Below are 20,082 nucleotides of genomic sequence, written 5' to 3' on the forward strand. Positions count from 1 at the left end.
TCAAGCATAAAATAGTGAGAGATAGAGAGAGAGAGGATTCTGGAGAGAGTGAGAGAGAGGAAATTTGCTCAAAAAAATTTCTAACTCCTAAAATGAGGAGAGACCCCCCATTACATAGAAATACAAGACAAAGGCTTGCATTCATCCCTCCATACACGTGTATGGAGATGACATTCAGTGATGAACAACTAGCACAACTGGTAAAGAAAATATCTAGAAATGGAGAAAAATGGCCGTCGGCCACTTTAGGTGGCTGTCCGGCCACCTCCCTTAGCTGACCGACCACTTCCAGTGGCCGACAAGGGCCAAAAGTGGCTGACAAGGCCCTTCCCCCCCTCTAGGCAAGAGGCACTAAGGTTTGGCCCTAAAACAAGCACAAAGAAAAGAGGGTTTAGAGGCTCAAAGACAAGGCGTTCCACCGAGAACTTCGGACACTCAAAACGAGCACAAACAAGCAGAATCATCGAGTGCACAAACGATGACGTCTAAGTCTTGAGGTCGGAAGTTTTCTCCTCGTACGGCTCGAGAAAAATGATTCGAAGTTCTATGGGGTGTCTACACTAGAGCCACCTCCAAACGGTTTAGCACATCTATTACTAACTACGGAAAGGGCAACCTTAGGCCCCCATGCAATGTCTCTTCGTACAAAGTAAAATCCATCGGTCGTACATCCGATGCCCTCTCCTTTGCTGTCGGCACTCTCAACTCCACCTCCTTCGGAATCTAATATCTAATCTGAATCTCCTCTAGATCTTCTTCCGTTAACATAGATTTGCCCGCCTTCGTGTGCCAATGGTCGAGCTTCACTTGGATAATAGGCTGGATGGCTGCCATCATCGTCGTTGACACTGATCCTGCCTGCCGCTCCACACCTCTCCTCGCCCTATACTGCTCCGCCAATTCTACAGCATCATTCTCTCCTAACGATTCTAAACCCACAACTATTGCTTTGTCTTGGGCCATCTTTGTCATGTTTTTGACAATCGATTTGGTTGCGGGCTCTAGGAAATCTGCGATTTGCAAATGAGAAGAGTCCACTGCGACGAAGGAACTCAAGTCTGGAATACGATGATTTTTCACAATCAGGTAAGTAAAGTGTATTACTCCAAAGGCCTAGGGTTTACCTATTTTCCAAGGATCACGGTTAAAATTCACCGGATTGAAAATTTCTCTAAGTTAAAACCCCCGCATTTCCCACGTCCTATACTAACCCTTCGCTTCCTACTAACGCATCACCTCCCCCACCATTGCCCCCAATTACCCCACGTGTACAGCTATGATTTGTCCATCAGCCCATCCCTCTAATTTCCTCTCCCCGTCTATTCCACTTCACATCATCACGTGCTTGATCGCTCCTCGAGCCCCATGCGTCGTCATTGCCTCTCCGGCCCTCCTCATAGTTGGTCATCCTGCTCGGCCCCCCTTTGCGATCTGCCATCCTCACGATCGGTCATCCCGTTCAGCCCCCTTCGCAGTCGGGCCTCCTCAAGATCGGTCATCCCGCTCAGCCTCCCTTCACGATCAACCCTCCTCACGATCGGTCATCCCGCTCGGCTCCCTTCGCGGTCGGCCCTCCTCAAGATCAATCATTCCGCTCGACCCCTTTTCGCAATCGACCCTCCTCCCAATTGGCTCTTTATTTATTCCCTTCGTTGGACTAAAGCTGCACTCCAGAATGGGGACTACTGATACCGGTGGGCCCACAAAAGGGTTCGGCCCACGACTTAGGACCTAGCCCACGAACCAGATACTAAGGCCTAGTAATCTTGAAAAATCAATGATGGACCAAGACCAATAGCATTCAAACGCGTGTCAAGCAGAGGTCTAGCCACATAAGCAGACAAAGATCCTACAAAGTTATTGCACCTATATATCTACCATTAATGAGGCTCTCACAACATTAAATACGACAACTCCTTCACGTCAGAATATACAGACTCACCACGAACGATACGAGCTAGAATAGACTTTCGGCCAACACGACAGTTTGGGGTGGACAAGGAAATGATAAGCAAAGAATATAAGGAAGTTTCCAAGACGCATTGGAGGTGAGTTTTTCTTCGTTTCCTTTTTCTCTCTCTACACAGTCAATCTATCTAATTCTAAGTCGATCGTCGGAGGGTCTGCTGGGGGATTACCTCCCCCTTTGGACCTTTTTTCAGGCACCTCCTGTGGGCTTCAAGACCAGCAAAGCCGTTAGAAGTGTGGATCAGTCCGACCCATCTTCCGTTGGAAGTACAACCTGATCATATATCAAATTAGATTTCAATGGATATTAATTTATATAATTATTTCCAATTGAATGATATTAACTGAAATCATAAATTTTAGGGGCATAGATGAAATGATGTTATAGAAATGAAATTAAAAAAAAGAAAAAAAAAGGGTAAAGTATGCTGACCTCTCTCAGGATTTGAAAAAAAAAATACAATAAATTTTATAGTTTTCACATAATTACACTGACCGCCCTTTTAGTCAGGTTGAATGGACTGAAACTAATGCAGATAGTGCGAAAATACAAAAACAAACAATATAAAGTATATATTTTCGTGTAAAAGATATGATAACATTATTTTCTCATCTATATAACTAACAAATTATTGATTAAAATGAGACTAAGTGTTATATGAATTAAAATCTCAAGGAAGCTCGATGTAATTATGCCAAAATTGTGGACTTACTATATTTTCTTCAAACTTCGAGGGATGGCAGTGTAATTTGCCAAATTTTTTTTTGATAATTGACGGAATAAAAGTAAAAGGGTAAATTATGTTGACCTTCCCTTATATATTGAAAAAAAATACAAGTAGTCTTACAATTTTGACATAACTACATTGATCTCTCTTGTAGTTTGGTAAAACTGACTGAAACCAATGCAAATATTGTGAAATCATATTGATAAATAAGGGAAAAAATACATTTTGATGTAAAAAATATGACATTATCATTTTTTTATTCTATATGATTAATTAATTGTTGATAATTTTTTTTAATGATTTTAATGTAATTATGTCAAAATTATGAAACTTACTATATGTTAATTAAGGTCAGTGTAATGGATCCAAAATAAAATTAGTTCAATATTTTTACGATTCATTCAAGATTTTAATGTAATTATGTCAAAATTATAAAATTTACTATATATTAATTAAGGTCAGTGTAATGTATCGAAAATAAAATTAGTCCAATATTTTTACGATTCAGTCAAGTTTGTTTTTACCCTAATATATTCAAAATTTTATTTAAAAAACTTCAAGGTCTTGTTTGGAAAGTAGGTTTGGACTAATTTGGCCCATTAAAAGATAAAATAAGTTAAAAAATCAACAAGACAAAATATCGTATTCAAATCATAATTATTTTACTTTTTTTCTCACAAAACTATAAAAAAAAAAAAAAAAAAAGCCAAAAATTCTTTCTAGACGAATTTTTTTTAGTCAAATTAAAATATTCAAAAAAATTAAAAAATCAGACTAAAAAAATTCTCCCAAACAAAGACGAACAGCAGTAGAAGAATGGCTAGGGATAGTTATCCACTATTTTTATCTCAGTGGATCATCTAACAAACATTCGATAAGTTTTCCCCAAAAATACTTTTTTTTTGGGGGGGTCAAAAAGCCTCTTAACTTAGTTTTTTTTTTTTCTCTCTCTACTTATGTCTTTCTTGTAATTGACTTTTTTTCAAATCCAATCCATTTGTAAAATTTTTAAGGTTTTCTATTCTAAAATAACTTAAAAGTAATAAAAAAAAATGGAAATCGCACATGGACTCACTAACATATAAGGATTGGAGATTTCTCATATTTGGTGCTAAAAAAATATGAGAAAAAAAAATAATGTAGAATTATTAAAAGAAAAAAAATAAATAAACAAACAAACAAAACAAAAGAATAAATAGGTGAGCCATGGTTGTTTAATGGAAAGATGAGAAATGAATACATATAATATGATATAATGATATAATTTTTTAAATATTTTTTTAAAAGTTAATAACAATAGTTAGTGAAAAACTATTTTGTTGAAGTGTGTGAATAAAATATCCTATGTATTAGTTAAAATAATGTAATGGATCACATTTAAAATGTGAGCTCATTTAAAATGAATGATCATGCTATTTTAACTAATAAGTAATTATGTTTATTATTTGGCTAAATTATAAATATACCTTTTGAGATTTACTTAAAGTATAGATTGTCCCTTGTGATTTGAAAAATTACAAATATCTTTTTGTTAATATTTTTTACTTAACAAAATTAATAAAAAAAATGAAATTCATAATTGCTCTCCTATACAATAATAAAATTACCTAAATTATTAATTGAAACATATTTTTAATATCATTAAAAGCTGTTAATTGACTTGATGATTTATTAATAAAATAGGCAATTTGTTATGAAATTAAAAACCTCAGGGGGTGGAATGTAATTTCTAAAATCACAAGGAGCAATTCATATTTTAATCAAATCTCAATAGGTGTATTTATTTTTTTATTTTTTTATTTTTTTTTTTGATCAGCAAAGAAAAATTTCATTAAAAGCATGAAATTAAAGGTACAGGAAGATGACATGCATCGAGAGAGATTCGGAAGTACAAAATACCCCTACTATTGCTACTCGCATCCATACAACCCACCCCTTGGCCTCACGAATTGTTTTTTTTTTTTTTTGAACAAAAAGTTAAGAAGAACTTAACCAGAAAAAAATACAATAAAAATACAATAATCCCCACAAATCAACCCACAAAACCCAAAGACAAAGCCAAAATTTAGCCGCCCACCTGCAAATTTTGAAATCTAAATCATACACCTATGCAGCTTCAACTCCTAACGTCCACAGCTACGCCCCATGCCTGACAACGTCCACAGCTTCAACTAAATCATACCCCTATGCACGCAAGCTGCTACTGCTACTGCTAAACCTTACCCCAACCTGCTGCACGCACCTCTGCACCTACCGAGGAAGATCGCTGGCCGGAAAAACTCCATAGCCACCATCTCCATGGCTGGAAAAACTCCATTGCCTGTCATCACCAAGCTGCTAAACTCAATGGGTGTATTTATAATTTACCCATATTATTTATACAGCTTATTAGGACTTCAAAATGCTCTGTAGTCTGTTGGTCTGCTATGCTTAGGTGCTAGCATCGGTTGGTTGGTTGGTCTGTTCTTTTTTCGTTAGTCTCTCACCAACTTTGGGGTGCTAGCAAATAATAGGATGAGTTTTGTGGGACCAACTTAGTTGGAATCATTTAGCTCATTATGATGATTTTGCACTTCCCTTTCCTTTATTGATGTTATATATCTTGTACCTTGTACTTGTTTATTCTATTAATAAAGTTTCTCTGTTGCTGATAAAAATAAAAATAAAAAAGGTGTGTAAATGAAATTAGAATCCAATTAATGAATCCAAAAATAACCCATCGGTGCAAACAAAGATTAAATTTAAAAATGATATTTTCTTATTAGTTTTTTTTTTTTAAGCTACTGATGGGGTTAACTAACCCTAATTTGATAAAATCGTTTTCTAGCTAATAAACTTCAAAAAATCAAATCCATCAATCTCGATTGCAGCTCGTCAAAATTTATGATTGCTACAGTATCTTGATATAACAAGTGAGGTATTGTTCATCGCTAGATTAGTGTTTCCGAATGCCCATCTGGAAGTCCGGTCGATCAACCAATCAACGGCAAATTTTTTTTTTTTTTTTTTGCATTTTTTAGGAATTATTTGGCTGATAACTTATCAATTTAATAAAAAAAAATAACAAACACAATAAAAATAATAATATTTTAATAAGATTAAGTTAGCATAGAGAGTTTGATACAATAAATACTAAAACTGATGAGCTAAAATAGTAAAATAATTTTAATTTGACTAAAAATTTGAAGTGGTTAGTGTGATGCTCTTAGCCTTCATGACTTTTAGACAATCTAAGGTAAACCCTGGATGGAAAAATAAAAAAAAAATAAACAAAAGCAAAAGGATAGTGGAAAAAGTAAAATAAAATAATATCCGTTAGTAGGTGTGATAGTAAAATAAATAATTCATAAGTTTTATTTATTTTTTATTTTTTTATTTTTTTTATGTACAATTGCTCCAACCATACAATTTAAATTGACCAAATTGAATAACTAAAATCATGAATTAGTTTTATAACAAGTACCCTTGATTTATTCCAAGAAATCTAAGGGTTAGACTAGAATATGCTTGTAAATGTCTCTGTGGTTATTATTTCAATTATGAATCCTGTTATTTCCTTATTATAAATAGGAAAACTAAAAAAAGAGAACATGTTTAAATTTTGTAATGAAAGCAAATTTTTAATATCCAATATGATAAAGAGAAAAGATAGGGATCATGAAAAAAATTTCATGAAACTGGTCATGAAAAATTTATGACCATTGGCTTACCTTGATTAGTGTGTGGTATTTTATTTTAAGTGTAATCCAAAGGTCATAGATCTTTCATGATCATTTTCATGAAAGTTTTTTCATGATACCTAGTATTGCTCTATGATAAATGTTCTAAGCTATGCTAGTGCATTAACCACCACAACCATACAACACCGATATCTTAGGAGGAAATGGGACTCTTCCTCCCCCCTCTCTCTCTCTCTCTCCTGCCTGTTTCTCCAACGCAAAATCTTTTGTAGTTGTGCAGTTACCTGGTTTCTGCCGGTTGGGAGAAGAGAAGGGAATTAGACCCTCCTTTCTCTCTCTCCTCAACCCTCACTCCACAATTCGCAAATTATGTAATTACAAAATCTGAACAATATATCGAAGCCGTTGATTATCTATGAGAAAACTCACCTCCGTTGAAGCCAACGCCACGGCACTGCTACAGGTATTACCGCCCTCGCCGTTGATAGCAAGAGTGCCATCTTCATCCCCAACCAACAATTATTATGGGCATGGGATGTTCTTGTTTTCAGCGATTTCAATTCTTGACTCAGCTTTCGATATAACCACCCTCTCTATAATCTTCTGTCTCATCCTCTTCTCTAGCCTTTCTCTCTCATTCATCTTTCATCTCCATCTAAAATCACGTAGAGCGTACCATTTACAAAACTTCAACTCCCTCTGGTCTGTCCGACTCCTTCTCGTCTCCTTCATCGCCTTTTGGGCCCTCAACGAAATCCTTCACCTACCCTTTTTCTACCAACGATATCTGTACCCATTTTTTCCCTCCTTGACCCTATCCGAGCAAACCAACATCTGTAAAATTCATGTTGTTCTTTCTCTTGGTTTCTTTGAGCCAGGCTTCTTAATATCCCTTCTTTTCCTTGTTGACGTATCAATCAAAAAGCGAAGCCCACAAGATATGTGGGCAATGGGATCAATCATCCTTAATTGTTTGCCTGTTTTCATGCTTCAAGTGTTCTTCGTGTTTTTTTCGCCTCTAAAAGCTCAATTACCAGATGTTTTTCACGTAAGTTATGTTCTTTCTATTGACCCTTACAATAACAAAATATTGATGTGCACGTACCCTTTGTTTAGTATCATAGTCTTTGCTGCATTTGGGATTGTCTACTCGCTAGGGTTCTTGTTCTCATATTGGAAGGTTGTGTCTCTTGTGATCAACAAAGGCACTAGGGTCAGAATCCATGTTCTTGCTTTCTCAGTCCTTGTTGCTTTGCCCATGCAAGTCCTCTTTCTGGCATTGTCATCTTTTTGGAGACCAGATCACCACACTTATCGTGGTGCCATGTTGGGCATGTTTGTCAGCGTGTCATTCTGTGCTATAGTGGGGGAGGGCATTTTGGTAATTAAACCAATCGTTGATGCATTAGCTACTGGCGGACATTGTTTACAGTACAACACCAGTGTTGAGTTGCCACCGGTGCAAGTTGGGAGACGAGAGGTGGTGGATGTTAATCGATAGCATTGAACCAAACGAGAGCATCACATTCACATTAACATTCATCGTGTGGGGGTATAACTTTGGTCATTCGAGGAACCCATGCATGTGACCACGCACGGCACGGATTAGCAGCATTGTGTGAGAGGACTTAGCAAGCAGTGACTTAATGTATCATATCTTCCTATGCCCTTCATCGGATTAGTAGAATTTAAACCATGAAACATTACTCCTTTTAGTTTGCACTTTTTATTTTTTGTTTTTATTATTTGTTTAGTATTGTCACCCAAAGTAACCAACTACAACTAGGAAATCTTTTTGCACAAAAAATAAAAAAAGAAAAAAAAGAAGAAGAAGAAGCAGAACCATACGTTCATTATCCTTGATTTTTGCAATGATGTGCATAACAGTGAAAAATGAGATGGAATTTGCTTGTGATGATAAAACCAACCATTTTTGGACATTTATTTTTGTGCCAGTGGGTACCATCTATTACTTTCAAAGCATTCTGTTGTCCTCATCGATGTCCAAAAAAGTAAGGATGTTTAGTGGACGGCCAATTTGTAATGAATTGTGTTAAGGAATATAGAATTCGAAATACAAAAATAATCATAGATGTGAGATAAAAAGATGAGATCTATATGTGAGACTTTTTACATGTTTGTCTTAACATTTGTGAACGTTTTTATGTTCCAATTAGAATGAATTGCTGGATAGAGAAAATTCTCACATGAAAAACTTATAGTAAAATTAAACTGGTACGTCATGTTTGTTTGTGTGGATATGAGCTTAGGATTTGACTAATAGTCCAATAAAATTATTAATCCGATATTTGGTTAAACAATTGAAGTAGGGACTAATTATTTTAAACGTGACTATTAGTTAAGATAGGATACATAATCCAACGGATTCGTAATTCTAAGACTATTAGTCATGGGAATGCTAATCCAGTCCACCCAAACAAACATGGCCGTAATGTAACCAAAGTGAGTATGAAAGTTTTCTGAAATCACTATCAAAATTCAACATCCAAATTTTTTTTTTTTTTTTTATTTTATAATTATGTACAGAAGTCTGCATCTTAGAATTTCGCTTAAGGCTAAAAAAAAAAAACATAGGTTGACAGGTTACGCTAATTTATCCTTATTTGTATTTTAATTCATTAAATCCATCTTAACTTCTATAATCCCACCCAAAAAAAAAAAAAAAAAAACAACAACAACAACAACACTAAAGACATAGCCTATAGGCCATAGTTCTACCCTACATAATCCAACAATCAGACATAATTTAAGGGCCGCCATCAATAAAAATAAAAAAGGTCTCGTAGTAGCTAAGCCCAATCTATGCCCATGTCGGCAACCTTAGTGTTCTTGGTTTTTTTAATTTGTTAATTTTTTTTAAGTGATATTATTTCTCTATTTTTTTACATAATTATCTATATATTTTTTCAATAAAAATCAAAAAAAAAATTAAAAAATCAACTTTTAACAAATTTCCTAAAACAATCTAATATCAGACTTAAAAAACTCATTGCAAGTTCGATCTTAAAACAATGTTAAAATCTCAAACCCACTTAACAAATCAATATATTATATTAAAAAGTAAATATTAAAACAATAATAAATGTATAGTTTAGTTAATACAAATATTTTGCGGTATTTAACAATTTGATTTAGCACTTAAAATTGAATGTATTAAGTGCTAATTAATTAACTTTATTTGATAACGACAACTGATATCATTTAAAAGTTAAAGTGCCTTTTAAAATGTAAGTTATGACTTAAGAAAATTTTAAGTCATATAAAATTTACTTAATTCTAACTGAATTTATAAATACTAAACATAATACACTATTATAAATTTACAACTACCACCACCACCACCACCACCACCACCACCATCACTATCATCACTACCATTACAACCACCACCATCGCCACTACTACCACCACTTTCATCGCCATTGTCATTGTTCCTATAAGCACCACTATTATTTTACTACCACTACCATTGCTACCACCATCACCACTATCACAATATAAAAATTAAAATATGCAATTTAAAAATAATAATTTTCAAATTTGAACTTATACATATCAAATATTTTATTTTAGTTCAATACTTAAATTTTTATCTATATGAGGGGGTTCAAGAAAATCGCCAGAAACAATGAATGTCTGTCGAAAATTTTGAATTCTCTAGGAATAGATGATGAGGCTTAAATTCTTCAACAATTGCAAATTAGGAACACAATAAGAAAGAGATCATGGAGATAATTCGATGAGGAATAAGACAAAAGTGTTAGAGAGAGAATAATGGCATGGCTTTTCCATCAAATCCCCAAGTTCACTTTCAAAGAGAAGCAATCAAGTATGAAGATTAGCTCTCTCACGTGTCCTTTCTCAATTGTTCTTCATGAAACTATGGGTGAGTTCTATTATAAGGAACTCATAATGTAAGATTGAGCCTATGTGTAAGTTGCATGAAAGCACATGCCAGCACATGGGGTAATATGCTCTCTAACCACTTTATTCGAGGAAGTCATCTCTCCGAAGATGAGGAAAATCCCAAAGATGAGACCAACTTCTCGACGAACCTTTTATCTTAGTCATACCTGACCAATGATCCCTAATCATCCCAAAAGGGTTAGGGGTAATCCTAAAGGATGCCTTATTGCAGAAAGTGTGAGGGGAGGTTCAAAAGAACACCTTGTTATAAATATTGTCGAGTCTCATAGACCCTTTATCGCGTGCCATCTTGACCCAACAATAAGCTAGTTTAATTAAAGAGTGAATTTATCTTCACTTACTGTCCTCGGGATTGAATCCTTTATTCGGACACTGCCACACTTATGGTTCTGGTATGTCGATCCCAGAAACCTCCAAGCCCGCAACTGTTCTGGGACTCATTAACAAAGCGATTTCTATATTGCATTTGAATTCGTTTAAAGCCAAATGCTTCAGATATCTAGGTTTTCTTAGAACCCTTTCGAGTACGAGCTTAAGAGATCTCTAGGTTCGTGGTTCCAAACCCTTTCAAGATTAAAACGCTTACCTCAGAAGATGGATCTCCTCTGAGGGTTTCACTGATTTAATTCCCTCATATGCCCCTGTGATGGTGACCTCCTCGAGTGGGCTTCTTTGGAATTATAAGCTTGTTGGGCCTTTCCAACCCATTTGGTTGACACTCCTTCGAGGCCGATTATATTAGTATCTACTTAGGCCCATTTGGTGATGATTTTTCCAGGCCCATTAGTTTTGGGCTTTTCGGTTGGACTCCAATTAGGCCCACTTACTTCCGTAGGCTCGAGTTAACCTCTCTTACATTTTTCCCCTTGCATGTACGGGAAGTTTCTAATCTTTTTGGACATGCACATTTGATTTTCTTAGACAAACACTTCTTGCAATGGTTTGTGCTCGCCGTACTTGGTTGGAGTAGGTTGTTGTCAATACGCCTTTGAAAATGGTGTCATTCTCATATGTCCCGGGTTTCATGGAACCCATTTACTCGACCTTTTTTTGTCATTTTGGACAAAAAAATTACTTAGTGATAACTGCTAGTTCTATTTGGAAAAGCTATCGTAGGGCCTTTAGCCCTTTTTAGATACAAGAGTTATCCTAGAGTATTGCCCATTTCAGACGCAAAAGCTATCCTAGGGTCATTGCCCCTTTCAGATGCACAAGTTATCTTAGGGTATTTGTCCTTTTCAGATGCAGACGCTATCCTAGGGCCTTTGCCCCTTTCGGATTCAGAAGCTATCTTAGGGCATTACCCCTTTGGATACAGAAGCTATCCTAAGGCATTTGCCCCTTTTGAATGCGAAAGCTATCTTATGGCATTTGGCCTTTTCGAATATAGAATCTACCCTAGGACATTTGTCCATTTCGGATATACAAGCTATCCTAGGGCATTACCGTTTTCGGATATTGTAGCTCGACTTTCTTCGCGCGCCCCCCTTTTGGAGAGGCGCGAATTGGTCTTCTACAGCTCGGACTCCTGTCACAGTTCTGAATCTAATCTCACAAAGTGCAATGTGAAACTGATAAACACCAAAGAGTCCAATCCGATAAATCATTTTAGAAAATCGATTTTGAATCAAATAATGCCAAAACAGAACTACTTTGCCAGATTACAGAGTTACCACCTAAATATTTTATTTTGAAAAAATTTAGGAAACCCTGACTCGTGCCAAAGGCCACATGTCCGTCATCACCAAAGTTGCCTCGGCTAGGAAATTTGGTTACGAGAGGGGAAGGTCCTGAAATGAGCACCCCCGCTCACCCGATCAAAGATCGGCCTCTACTAACATGATACGATGTTTTATAAACCTCATGTCTTCTTATTCCGATTATTAGCTAACTTTACTATGTGATGCACACGCAAGTATAGGCTAAAATCGCAAGAATTGGAACATTTCGACTCATGTTTGTTTTTTAAAATGGTTTGAAGTTGCCACCCTCAAGTGAGCTAAAACGCGGATTTGTCACCTCAAGTGGGCTAACACATGATTTGTCACTTTGCAAAGTGGGCTTAAAACTCACACTCGTCGAATTGTTCTAATTCAAGCAACCAAGCCTTCATCTACAGGCATTCAGGCAATTAATCATATAAGCAAATAGCCCCATGGCAAGCATACTAAACTTGGCAACCCTCACACTCATGGAAGTATGCTAAAGCGTAAAACTTACAGTGTACTCCAAGCCAAAACAAAAACTAGTTAGAAATAATACATGTTCCTAACTATGTTAAGATGTCTATTGCAACACATGCAATAATGCAACTAAAATAGGCTCGGCTATCTAAGATGACACATGAATGAAACAACTTGATAACATGCTTTGAAACACGTATTCAAGTAAGTGTATTGAAATACAATGCAATTTGAATGATGCGGTGAGCCCGGTGCATGCAAGACAAATGAATGATGCAAACATGCAAGCATAAGGTATGCTAATTGAAACATGCCATAAAACTAACCATCGAAAGCGGTTAAATAAAAGGGTGAAAGACGTGAGGTTAGAAAACATGCACACACACACACGCACACACGCACACTTATTACAACATTGTGCCCTCGCAAAGGAGGGTCCAAATAAACAAGCTATTAGCTACGCTAATTAAGCTAATTATTACAAACTAATTAATTAACTATTCTAACTAATTAATTATTACAACACAATTGAATAACTAGCTATGCTAAGCTAATTAAAATATTACAAAACAGATTAAACTAATTAATTATAACACATGTATTAATTAGTTACAACTAGCTAATGAAGCAATAAAGTGGCCTCGCAGACGAGGGAGACATGCATGCTCGGTTGGCTTCTTTCCGAAAATCCAGCGTTTTGCCTTTGGATGCCTCTGTTTGCACTTTGCTTTGATCTCTGAACAATACACCAAATAATAGACTGTTTCTACTCCACCTTAGGAACACTTTGAGCAACTTTTCCACTGATGGCCGGTCGGCTACCATAGATGGCTGTTGGCCACTACTACTGGCCGGTCGGCCACTGTTTGTGGCTGTCGGCTACCATTGGTAGCCGGTCGGCCACCCTTTCCCTAGAATTCACCTTTTTGCTGCAATGGAGAGCAAACAGAGGCAAAGTAGTGTATTCTCAAACAATATATGTACTATTACCCTCCTTATCATTTCTCAAGCTCAAAGGAGTGTAATTCTTGGCTCTCAAGCCACCAACCAAGCATTTTCAATGCATGATGGCCAAAGAGTCAAGCTTGTACAAAGTCAATGAATGCACAAATAAGACTCCAAGGACCACCACCCTATCATCCATGATCACGGGTGATGGCGACCAAGAAATGTGACACGTTTCATCACTTTGAGTATGAAACATCCCACATTTCTTGTATTTGGATTAACGTCAGATCCAAACACATGCAATGCAACACAAATGTTTATCTTGTTCATTGTTTTACTTTGCTCATTTTGTTTACACATTTTACATTACCGATTAATCCTTTAACCGATTAAGTCCAATGTGATTGTCCTCTAATGAGAGAGGGGTCAACCAAAGGATGGTTTAAGACATGAGAGAGATCATGCCTTTGGCTAGGAGAAACCCTCATAAGAGGGTTAAAGCCATTTAGCACAAGCTCTATCTTAAACTTAAACACAATCATAAGGTTAACCAACCCTCAAAACAAATGAAAAAATGAAGAAATGATGGAGGTTACAGATTTTTTAGTGCTAAAATGGCATGAAAAATAATGCTAAAACATGCAAGCAACACATGCACAACATGTTCAAAAGCCAAAAATACCAAACTAGTGAAGAGGACTACACTAGAGACATGCAATATCATGCTCAAAAGGGACAAACAGTCCTAAAACAGCTTAAATGAAGTTCTAAAACATGCTCAAAGTAGGCTAAAAAGAGCCAGAATGAGAGGCTAATACATAGCACAACTAAACTAACAAGTACAATTGCACTACAAGCATACAAAGCAAGCCTCAAGTGACTTAACCAACCCCAAACAGAGGTAAAACAAGTCAAAATAATAGCAAAAACATGCTGAGATCAAATCACAAAATGGTAGAAAAACATGCTCACGCGTTAGGCTATTTACACTCACAAACAAGACAAAAGAAGGGGAGGCTAACCCCTCCTATTTTGGACCTCAAAACAAAGTTTTTACCACTGAAAAATCTCTAAGATTCAGTGGTTAAAAGGCCAAAAGAGTCGGTTTGAAAAGTGATGAAGATGGCACAAAAAGCTTCACAAGCCAAAGATCCAAAAATGGGGACAACCTCCTAACTCACAAAGGCTCAAACCACCATTTTTAGGACTGAAAAACAGAGATTTTTGTTGTTGAAAACCAGGCCAAAAATAGTTTGCAAAGGTGGAAAAACAAGTGTGCAAAATAAACTTAAATGGGGTAAGTGTTATATCTTTGAAGCAAAGCACAATTTAGGCACAAATTTGAGCTTAAACCACCTTCTAGAGCTCAAAGGAGGCTCCAAGATAGCTTCAAGCAACCTCAGTCCAAAGATGAACTACTTTGGTCAAGGATGTATAGGCTAAGGTTTGATGTATGCAAGCTTTTAAACACAAAAGCTCAGAGAAAGAGGATTATAGAGAGAGAGAGAGAGAGAGAGATTTTAGAGAGAGAGGCTCTCAAACTTGCTAACCTTCTAAAATGAGAGATATGACCTCCATATATAGCAATATACAAGCCTTAGGTCGAAAATATCTGCAAATTCTGAGCTTTCTGGACATTGGTGGCCGACAAGGGTCACTTTTGGCCGACCTATGGCCGGAAAACTCTATTTGTGGCCGGCACCCTCCCCTAGTGGCTGACAACAAAAATTGGTTCCTGACCCTGACTTCAAACAGGCATATCTCCTTCGTCTAGACTCATTTTCAGGTCATTCTTGAGTCTAAATTATAGCCCCGGAAGTTTTCTTTCCAATGGTGGAAGAATCACATCAAAATTCCAAGTGTGGTAAGAGATATCCCTATTTTAGTGAAGACTGCTCAGTTTCGATCCAATTGGATTGATGCCTAACTTCAATCAGCCATATCTCCCTCATCTGGACTCGGCTTTAGGAGATTCTTGAATGTAAAATGAAGCTCCGGAAGTCCACTTTCCAACGATAGTGGTCTCATAGCTGAAATCCAAGTGTACAAATGGATAAGCCCAATTTAGCGAGAGCTGCTCAACTCTCTCTTAACGATTCATGCTTAACTTCTTTCCCCAACTAGGTTTCTTCCCTCTCCTCCCATTTTCTTCAACTCCAAACCTCTAAAAAAGATGTTTTAAATATTTTTTTCAAAGAGTTCGCCTCTCTTTCATTCATTTCCATTTTGTCATTGCTCGGTTTAACGAAAAATGCAACATTTAACGAAATGCGAGCCTCGGAACATCATAGAAACTTCTTTCAAAAATGTTTTGAAAGAGAGCGTTATAAGGTCTAAAATCTTTTTGGTCAAAAGGCTTTGGTCCAAAAATGAAGTGTAAGGTTGGGATTTGACTCTCTCATTGCCGAAGAAATCAAACCTTTGCACTGCACAACTTTCATCACCAAGTAAATAATCAGAGGCCCCTAAGTCGTAAGGGCAGTCTACAGATATGGAAATGTCTTTCCTCCCTATGTTCTGATTTCAATGATAGCTTCAGAATATAGTTCAAGAGGAAATTTCTTCGGTGCATTCTTAAGGAGTCGAGACCTTTGTCGATGCCTAAGATAGAGATGAGATATTGAGGTCATTGGAGAAGAAGAGAATACTAACTAAGAAACACTTCTTTTAACTCGCTCTGAGATAAAGGAAATTAGCTAGGAAGTTGGCATAATCCAAGAGTTATTCTATTTGGTCCATTTTGAGATAAATATAAGCATAAGACTTGAACAGGCAAGTGTCATCCAAGTAAATGGTATCTCCAACTCGATTGATAGCATGACTTCTGACCCAAAGATAAGGGAGTAAGGTATTGCTTGTGCTACTTTTGCTTGGAAGTTTGATGAGCCCAAAGTGTAGTTATCAATTTCTCAGACCAAGTTCGTCCCCAAGATCTTATGGTAGGCTGTCTAGGCCTCAATGATGTGAAACTTTGTGGCCAAGAGGATTTCCTCAATAGTTAGCCCAACAGTCACACAACCAAGAGTAATTCTCAATAAAGGCTTTCTTGAAGTCAACTCCATTGATGTAAGTTGCAGCATAAAGTAGACGATTATTAAAAAATGATTACTTTTGATCTCCCTCGGAGAAGGTTATATCACTCAATTTTCCTCAAACTTTCCTCTAGACTTAACCTTCGGCACATGTACATTATTCGTGATGTGTTTCTGTGATACTGATAATGGCTTAAGTAATTTCAAACCAAGCCATCTCAGATAACCCAAGTTGATCGAAGAACTTCTTGAACTTCACACAATTTTGAAATTTCTTCGCATGTTGGTCGGGATCGACGTTTACCTTCGGTGGTTCATAGTTGGAAACATCTTCGATTTCATCATAGTAAGCCCCTTTTCGATTGAAGGGTCCTCTATAGTAACCTTCCAGATTGAAGGTTTCTCCAGATGACTTGTAACTAGCCTTATAGTTGGATTTAAAACTAGACTTCCAAGCATGATGAGTGTTGATATTCTGAGCCTCTTCTATCAATACCGAGAATGTTGGCAACTTATGCTTGACAAGAAGTAGCTTGTAATCATCAAGTGCCCCTTGAACACAAATTTGAACCAAATAACTCTCCTCTACAGCCTTATGGGGATTTGCCACCTTGTCTTGGAATCTCTTCACAAAATCAAGGATATCCTCTCATTTGCATTGAAATTCTAACTGTAAACCCGTTTAGTGGGGAACTTAGAGAATTCCCTCAAGGGAATAGATTAATTGGATCCATGAATACCCAATGTTTTGTTGAACCTCACTAGGTGCTTCGGAAGATTACCTTGTTTACCATCAAACTTCGTGAACTTGGGGATAGTGTACCCTTTTAGATATTGATGTCCTGATCGGGTAAGGTGGGAAGAGTCATTTTATTCCTCTCTTGATCGAGCATGACTTCAGATGTAGTTTTCTTGGACAGAATTCTCTAGACAGTGACTTCCTCAAGAGCAATATCCTTGAAAGTGACTTTCTTGGGAACAACATCCTTGTAGGTGACTTCCTTGAGAGTAATATCCTCATAAATGACTTTTTTGGGAACAACATTCTCGGAAAATGCGATACCACTTGGAAAATTTGAATTCCTTTGAAAATGGAAAGAAGAGGCTAGAGATTGTTGATAATTAAACTAGACTCATGGAGAGATGAAGAGAAATTGTGGTCATATGAAAAATTCAAAAAAACAATCTAGAGAGAGAAAGTGTTGTGTATGTCATCAATAGTAGAGCTATGGATACGTGTATATAGCCATAGAAGCATGAAAGATGTTTGGAATGCTTTGCCCATTTGGATCTAAGATATGTAATGGTGATTGAACAACAAAGTGGGTTTGTAATGGTGATGGAGCAACAAAGTGAGTTTGTCAATTTCTACAATTTGAAACATCATAGGAAGCCATTTGAAAACCAACTTGGGCATTTGGAAACCCATTTGGGGTTTAGGAAAACACAATTGCCTACCTATTGCTCACCATTTTGAGGATTTAGAAACCTATTTGGGTTTATTGAAATACCATTCCTAATCAATTACAAATCATTTATGGACATTTGAGAACCTATTTGGGTTTGGTAGAAGTGCAATGAGTATTACCTTTTGTGTGCTTTGAAACCCTTGAATAGCTTTCATGAAAGTAGCTCGAGCTTGAGTTTTGTCTCCACCATTGAAGAAACCTTTATGTTGATTTCTTCTTCTAGTGCTTATGTGTTCCAAATCTCGTTGCTACCATTAACCAACCCACTTCCCTCTTAGAGTTGCCAAAATGTATGTAGGAGTTTGGAAAAGTCACCAAAAAATTTGAATGTCACCAAAAAACTCGTTGGAAACTTGAAATGTCATCGAAAAATTCAAATTCTCTAGAAATAGGTTGTGAGGCTTAGATTCTTCAACGGTTGCAAACTAGGAACACAATAAGAAAAAGTTATTGGCAATTAAAGATTGGGTGAAAAAGAAGGCAAAGGAGTTAGAGAAAGAATACTGACATGGCTCTTCCATCAAATCCCCAATTTCACTTTCAAAGAGGAACAATCAAGTATGGAGATTAGTTAATCTCCAAGTGTCCTCTCACAATTATTCTTCATAAAGTTTTGGGTGAGTGTTATTTATAAGCAACTCATGATCTAGGATTGAGCCATGTGCAAGTTACATGAAAGCACATACAAACACATGGGATAATATTCTCTTTAACCACTTTGTCCGAGGAAGTCATCTCTATGAGAATGAGGAAAATCCCAAAAATCAGACCAATTTCTCGGCGAACTTTTCTTCTTAGACACACCTAACCAATGATCATCAATCATCTCAAAAGGTTCAGGAGTAGTTCAAGAGAACGCCCTATTACAAATATTGCTAAGTCTTAGAGACCCCCTAGGTCGTGTCATCTTGACCCGAGTATAAGCTAGTTTAATCGAAGAGTAAATTTATCTTGATTCATCGTCCTCGATATCGAGTCCTTTTTTTGGACTCTGGCACACTCATGGTTCTGATGTGTTGATCTTGGAAAGCTCTAAGCCTACAAGTGTTCTAGGACTCATTAACAGATCAACTTCTAGATTGCGTTTGAATTCATTCGAAGCCAATGTTTCAAATCTGTAGGTTTGCTTAGAAACCTTTTGAGTCCGAGCTTAAGAGATCTTTAAGTTTGTGGTTCTTAAACTTTTTGAGATTAAAGTGCTTTCCATGAAAGATGGATCTCCTCGGAGGGTTTTACAAGTTTAATTCCCTCGGATGCCCCTATGATGGTGACCTTTTTGAGTGGACTTGTATGGGCTTCTTTAGAATCATAAGCTCATTGGGCCTTTTCGACCCATTTGGTTGACACTCTTTCGGTCCCATTACAATAGGATTTGTTTAGGCCCATTTGGTAATGATTCCTCCAAGCCCATTGATTTTGGGCTTTTGGGTTGGGCTCTGATTGGGCCTACTTACTTCCGTGGGCTCAAGTTAACCCCTCTTACATTACCAAACAACTTTTCAACTTAAAAACTTCAGCCTTTAGTTTTTCATTTTTCAATTTTCAATTTTCAAATTTATCAATTGCCAGCTTAGTATCTATCCATTGCAACTTAAGTTCAAGCTAATGGGAGCATTTTCCTTCCTAAATACATTTTTTATTAAAACAAATTAAGCTAAACTAGGATGTTAAAAAAAAACAAATTAAACTAAACTAAATTGTAGAAACTAGGGAATTCCATATATATCTATACCATTTGTGTGGGTGATTTTCTGACCACACTGCCCGCCTAGTAATCAGCTGGAAAGCACCGGCAGAATAGATGGTTTCCGCTAACCTGCAACAGAAAGAAAAGGCTCCAGCGGTGGCTCTTCCACCCGGGGGCACTCCGACGATCAAGTCAGTATATCTCTCAAAGATAATCAAGTGCTAAACTCACTACTCAAAGCATAAAACTGCGTACCTTAGACCCACAGGGGTGCCTCTCTTTTATAGCCAACATAAACCTAGTCCCACTAGAAGCCTGACTTCTACAGACTCCCATTCAATGCTTACTTTGGATTTCACAAGAGATAAAGATAAACTCCCTAAAAGCTTTATCCTTATCTTAGCAAAGTTCCCTCTTTACTCTAGGACTCTTGCCCCTT

The 20,082-nt window shown here is 36.8% G+C and overlaps 1 protein-coding gene across 1 annotated transcript; it reads left to right on the top strand.

Moving 5' to 3' along the window:
* The first annotated feature begins 6,791 nt into the window (after nt 1-6,791).
* LOC114296562 (uncharacterized) lies at nt 6,792-7,877 on the top strand. Its single transcript, XM_028240861.2, has one exon. It carries the CDS (start codon nt 6,792-6,794, stop codon nt 7,875-7,877), a length of 1,086 nt encoding a protein of 361 aa, XP_028096662.2.
* The last annotated feature ends 12,205 nt before the right edge of the window (nt 7,878-20,082 follow it).

Source organism: Camellia sinensis, chromosome 1 (assembly GCF_055761805.1).
Source record: "Camellia sinensis isolate YWXY chromosome 1, ASM5576180v1, whole genome shotgun sequence".
NCBI classification, from domain to species: Eukaryota; Viridiplantae; Streptophyta; class Magnoliopsida; order Ericales; family Theaceae; genus Camellia; species Camellia sinensis.

What these genes read in the sequence shown, in the direction of transcription:
- LOC114296562 (XM_028240861.2), top strand. Translation starts at nt 6,792, where the DNA reads ATGAGAAAACTCACCTCCGTTGAAGCCAACGCCACGGCACTGCTACAG.